This window comes from Eurypyga helias, unplaced genomic scaffold (assembly GCF_000690775.1).
Source record: "Eurypyga helias isolate BGI_N326 unplaced genomic scaffold, ASM69077v1 scaffold16202, whole genome shotgun sequence".
Taxonomy (NCBI): Eukaryota; Metazoa; Chordata; class Aves; order Eurypygiformes; family Eurypygidae; genus Eurypyga; species Eurypyga helias.
Genome location: NW_010236743.1, coordinates 39,168 through 45,167, shown reverse-complemented (window position 1 = coordinate 45,167; position 6,000 = coordinate 39,168). Strand labels below are relative to the sequence as shown.

Sequence of the window (6,000 nt, the reverse complement as noted above, 5' to 3'; positions counted from 1 at the left end):
AATTGCGAGAAATTTGGCCTGGTGGATAAAAAGCAAACTTCTCAAAGCAGCTGGTCTCATCAGTCCTAATAATTGGAAATGTCCACGGGAATGTGCATATCACATGTTTCCTATTTAAGAATAAACATGAAAATAAATCAGAATTATTCTTTTCCCAGGGTGCTGGCACAGCCATTGGAGAGCTGCCTCCATATTTTATGGCGAGGGCGGCCCGACTCTCTGGTGCTGAACCTGATGATGAAGAGTACCAGGAATTTGAGGAGATGCTGGAACATGCAGAGACTGCACAAGTAAGAACAGTGCAAAACAACAGAATTAATAAAACACAGAACAACTAGATGGAGTAAATAACCATTCCAGTGAAATGGGACTGGGCCAATAACCAGTTGGTGTGAGTTCGCAAGGGAATTCCCGGGGATGGAGAAAGATCCTGCACTGGGTAGAGATACTTCTGGTGATGGGAGGACAAGAATGCAGCTTGTCGATGCACATACAACAGTGCAGCTGAAGTATTTGCTACAAATACTGCATTTATTTAGTCTTTCTAGAAGAGCACAATAAAGGTAGGGAGAAAGTGGGATAAGAAAGCAGTGATAGAGGAGCTGCTGTTCCACAGTCATGGTGGTTATAGCTGCATGTAAAGCCTTCTTGGGCCAGGAGATAATTTTCAGTCAGCTCATCCCCTTCAGATATTTACCTGCCTTGCCGCTAACACCCTCGGGGGCCAATGCATGACCCACTCATCAGCCTGAGGAAACATATTTTTCCTGATGTGAAAATGCAACCAAACTGCTCTGAATCCCTTTTTGTTGCTCTTGCCATTTATTTTCTTGATAGATTAAATACTGCTTGTGTTACAGCATAGTTTGCAGCTTATGCTGTACGTCAGTCAGGTATTATTGTAGATCATTTTTCATTTAGGTCAGGAGTTTGCGTCCTGTCACAAGTTACTGTGAATTTTAGAAGAAATTAAACGTTTTTTCCTTAAACTACTTGCCACTGAATTTCTCTTCAGTATTTTTCCTTCTTATCCTGTCTTGTCTGCCACTGAGTTGAAAGAGGTCATGAGACTGCTACTAAAAACCAGCAGATGCTATTTACCATGCACTGCTGCCTTTAAGCTGTTGTGCCAGGGTATTTTCTTGATACAAATATATACTTTTTTTTCTTCTTGGAGATGGATGAAGCTTTTCCATAAAAGAAGGTGGTTTCTCTGGAAATACTGAGTGCAATCTAGTAATTCTAACAGTAAACCCTGTGTTTCCTGAGAGCCTCCCCCATCTAGAAAGTTCGAAATAGCTTTTCTGCTATCATAGATAGTAAATTCTTGTATTTCTTTAAAGATACAGTGAGGGGGGAACAAAATCTGCTTTGTTCTTTACTATATCATCAGTCTTTGCTTTGCAAAGTAATCCCTAACTGTATAAGAATCAAGTTGTGGTTAAAAAAAAAAAAGTGAAACCAGTGAGATACATGACTCGAGAGCTGAAATGCTATCTGTGTTTACTGAAACTCTCCCAGCAAATTATATGCATGTACGGTTGTGGGAGCAGCCAGAGTTGGTTTCCAGAATGCACAGTAAGATTCTTGGGAAGAAAATTTTTGCTAGAGAGCATTTTGTCAGGACAGGCCAAGCTGTATTGACTGTCCTTAGCAAGTGAGTGGTGGTGTATAATCAATTAAGGAAAATGATGGTGTTATTTACCAGTAGTTTTGATTTTTATTTTCTTGGCAACTGAATTTGGATTGAAGCGTGTTGTTTTGTGGATGGATGGCCAGGAAAAAAAAAATCTTAAACTCCACTTGTGGTTTGGTTTCTATAAAACATGAGGCTTTGACAATCCGATTAAATTGTGTTGCACTCATAAAACTGACAGTTCAGTTTTTTCCATTTGCTAATATGACTTCCTTTTTGCTTTTGGCTTCAATCGTGTTTTTGCTAGATGTCTATGGGAGACAGGCCTGCCTGTTCCTATGACCTTGAGTAAATGCCCATCTTCAGCACAGCTTATCACTACTTGTTCTTTAATTGCTATCCATGAGCGGTTATGATGTCTATTTTTAAATTTCTCAATAGCAGTTTTTATTACCTACATCAGCTTCTCCCACTCTCCCAAACTGAAGCCTTGTGCTTAAGAAAACACGGGGGATGTGACAAGTGTCTTATGCCATGGAGACTACTACAAATGTTTGACGTCAAATGACAGGAGCCTTCTTTCAGTATAAAGGTCTCGCTTCATCCTGCCTTTTTGAAAGGCATGAAAATGGGCACGTTAGATTTTGAAGAATAGCTTCCCTCTCTACTGCTGCTGAGCTGCTGTATGCCTACAAGGCAAAGCCAAATGGCTTGACGTTTTTGCCTGCGTGTGTTTTGTTTAGAAAGCTTGTCGCTGCTGTTTCTCAAAAACAATGGTAATTTTGAGAAACAGATGAGGATCTTCTATGGTGAGAACAGACCGTGAATATAACATCCAGCCTGAAGGGTCTGCAGGGGGAGTGTGCTTGCTAGCTTGTCACTTTAAAAAACAAAAAAGGGAACCTGAAAGGATTAAACAGCGTAAAGCTGTAGTGCCCAATTCAGAGGTACACAGAGTAAAATACTGCTTACTTTGAAGAGTCTGTTGGTGGATTTTCTGTCACAAGTCGCAGATCTGTGAGCTGTCTCCTTGAGCTAGGTTTTGAGAGAACTCATTAGCCTGCAGAGGACGTGTAAGTCAGTCTGCCTTGTACCTGCCATTAGATCCTTCAGAAAAAGCCCCTCGTTTTAAAGGCACACTTCTCCTTTCTGTGGGTGCCTGGGTGCACGCCAGTGAGTTAGTCCCAGTTACATAAAGGGAGCGTCAGAGCTTTTCTTGCCTCGTGGCTCCTCTCGTTAAAATCGAGCGACTTTGGCCTGCAGAAGGAGTGTGGTTTACAAGCCGGGCTCTTGTTGTCTCAGAGCCCCACACAGTGCAGAGCCCAGCGTGCTATAGGAACAAAGCAACTTTGATTTGTTAATACTTAAGGCAGCATTTAATAACTACTACTGTTTGAAACGGTATCTCAGTCGCTGTTAACTCTCTTCCAGGCCAGTTCCAGAGCAAAGGAGTTGTTCATCAGAGCTCCCCTTTTAGCCATGGGGAGTATCTCCAGTGCAGCCGTTCAAACCAACCTCTCAATTAGGGGAAGTGAATCTGCTGCTTAGTGCTGGGGCAGCATATTGGTAATAACACAGTGCAAGCATAGTTCTGTACGGCGTCGTGTCTACACACACATTTGCAGGGACTCCCTTTCACCACTTGAACAGTTGCTGGTTGTTTAGTATTCTCGTCTTTTCTCTGTCATGCTAAAACGCTTAAAGCTGACTGAGGTTTCTGGTGAAAACGAAGCATTTCATGCCAGCTTCCCTCAAGGTACTTAGTGATAATGCCTAATGCGTGGGCCCTTGCTGTATCACGGTGCTCCTTGCTAAGAGGAGAAAGTACTAATATCTTTGCTGTATATCTAATCCTTAATGACTGTAAGTGTTTGGATTCATTAAGTGGCATATTTTTAAGAACTAATGATTTACACATCAGGCTTTGCTTCTGTGCAGCATTGCTGCCGCCAAATTTCCATGTAAAAATATTTTCTAGTTGCCTATGTTACTATCAGCCACTGCTGTTTGTTTACTTTCCAGACTGTGTCCTGCCTCTGAAAGAATACAAACTTGAAAAAGGGTTAAATCCATAGAAATGCCGAGACTCAGCAGGACTCATTCGTAAATGATTGAGTGCCATCTGCACACTGAGCGTCAGTTGTTGCTGGGACCTGTTTTTGACTCCACTGAACCTTTACTGGTTGTGGTTTGTCTGGCCATCACATGACTTCTCTGAAAATTCCCCCTCCCCTCCATTTCCAGTAAACTGTTTGAACAGGAGTGACTCAGACTGAAACCAGCTTCCCTGTAACCACAGGGCTTGTTAAAGAATTTGTCAACGTGGACTCAAGAGGGTTTGTATTAAACTAAGCTGCAACTGCTTCGGTTTGCATTGCGTCAGGGGTTCCACCGAACAACTTCCTGCTCAGAGAGTCGACTTCTTGTCTGCAAGGAGTTAAACCGATGAACTTCTGCGATAGTGACAGTTTAGATGTGTGTTAAACCCATCTTTCCAGCATTTCTGAGAACTCTGGTGCCTTGAGCTGCATTGCTTTTCCACGTCTTCATGTGGGGTTTCTCTTTGCAGAAGCAGAACAAAGTATGCTACCACACCCAGCCATGGTTACTTGGAGAACCCAGCACTGTGTTCTGACACGACACTGTGACTTAATTCAAATGGAATGATCGGGTTCAACTAATAAGCAAAATGTTACTTAATTAGCAGCGTAAAAGAAGATGGCCAAATTAAAAATGGATCTCTCCCGTGATTAAGCTAACAGCTAGTGTCTGATCCTGCTTGAAAAGGATTCACTGGCTGCTGGCTTGTTTAATCGAAAGGCTTTAAGGGTACTCAGTATAAGAAAAAAAGAAGTTAAAGCAGACCACAAGCAGGTTTTCATAAAGCAGTTATCAACATGGAAGTGGTAGTCACACACAATAACTGGAAAACCTTGACTACTCGTTTTTTTGCTTTCCCAGCAATAACATGTTTAAACCCAACATCAAATTCCATTCATGATTTCTCTTGCTCAGTCTTCCAGTCACCCCCTTTCCTCATCAGCTTCCTCTCTTTATTAATTGTACTGCGCAAGAAGGAGATGGCTGGTGCTTCAGCTGGGCTGGGCTGCCTGATGGGTGGCTACCAGGAGGCTCCCCCACACCGCTCCCGAGGTTTGATGGCTGCATTTGTTAATAGATCTAGGGGAGGTAGCTCACCTCTTTTATCTTGGCACATAATTACATGGAAATTCATAATTAATCAAACCTTGAAGCTTCTCTTTAGAAACTTCCTTTGAATCCTGTAGATTGAGATGGCAAACGGAGAGTGAACTGATGGTAACATGTGGTGGGTTTTATTTCACATACTAAGTAACAGCTTAGTTTTAAATGCTTCTCCAAAATTACTGAGCTGAAGTAAGCTTTGGTATGAGTCAATGAAAGCTTTAAATAAGGGAACTTGCTGTAGAGGGACTTCCTGAGAAAAGAGGTAGCAAAGAGTTAATACAGGCAGGGGGTAGACAATAGGAACTATGAGTAACAAATGTGTAAGCCACCTCCTTGCTGGATTTCTTTGGAGGCTGGCAGGAGAATAGTGCGGTCTTGTGCCTGCATTGTTCTATTCATCTGCACACCTGCTTACAGATAAGGAAAAAACAGCAATGAGCATTACGGTTTGCTAATGGTAATCTAGAGATGACTTTTTCACATTCTTCTTTGAACAGCTCTTTGTGATAAAGGCTGTTCCCTAAAACTCATTTACTCAGCCCTCTGTCACTTTAATGTTTAGTATGTAAGTACATAAATCAGAAGTGGTTGAGCCACTGAAGAAATCTGGATTACTTTGCAATATTTTCGCTCAATATTAGGCTATTAGCTCAGAGGAATTTTTTCAGTAAGAAATCTCTTGCTTTTCAACAGAAATGAACCTTTTCCGAAAGAATGTTGCCAAACTTCCTGGAAATCTTGCAAGCTGCATTTGCACTGTAGTTGTGGAGAAGCAGTTAGTTGAACTCCGTCGTGGGATTTGCGTGCCCTTTTCTGTGTGCGTCGGGGATGCTCGACACAAGTTTCTAAGGGAGCAATTTGGTCCTAAATATTTTATATTCTACTCCCCAGTAATGTGAGAAAGACCAATAAATGATCAAAAGTTTGGGTCATATAAGCTACTTCAAAAATATTTTTTTCAGGGAGAGCCTTCAATAACTGATAGAAATTAATTATGGTATCATAATCACAAAAATGGCTATTTTTTTTTTTTACCCCTGCTCCAGACACTGTTTAAATATCTATGTTGTACAAGAGTCTGGTATGCAGACCACTTCTCTAAGCTGTCTGGGAACCTCTGCTACTTCCCAGGGAGAACAAGCGAGAGGTATGCTTAG

At 41.7% G+C, this 6,000-nt stretch overlaps 1 protein-coding gene across 1 annotated transcript in view; it reads left to right on the top strand.

Moving 5' to 3' along the window:
- Nucleotides 1-158: 158 nt before the first annotated feature.
- The window catches only part of VMP1 (vacuole membrane protein 1), a gene marked incomplete at its 5' end in the record, with an annotated part of 34,229 nt that continues 28,387 nt past the window's right edge, over nt 159-6,000 (top strand). Inside the window, one exon of the mRNA XM_010147212.1 lies at nt 159-290. Within this exon, the coding sequence (XP_010145514.1) occupies nt 159-290 (132 nt within the window). The remainder of the gene's footprint in view (nt 291-6,000) is intronic.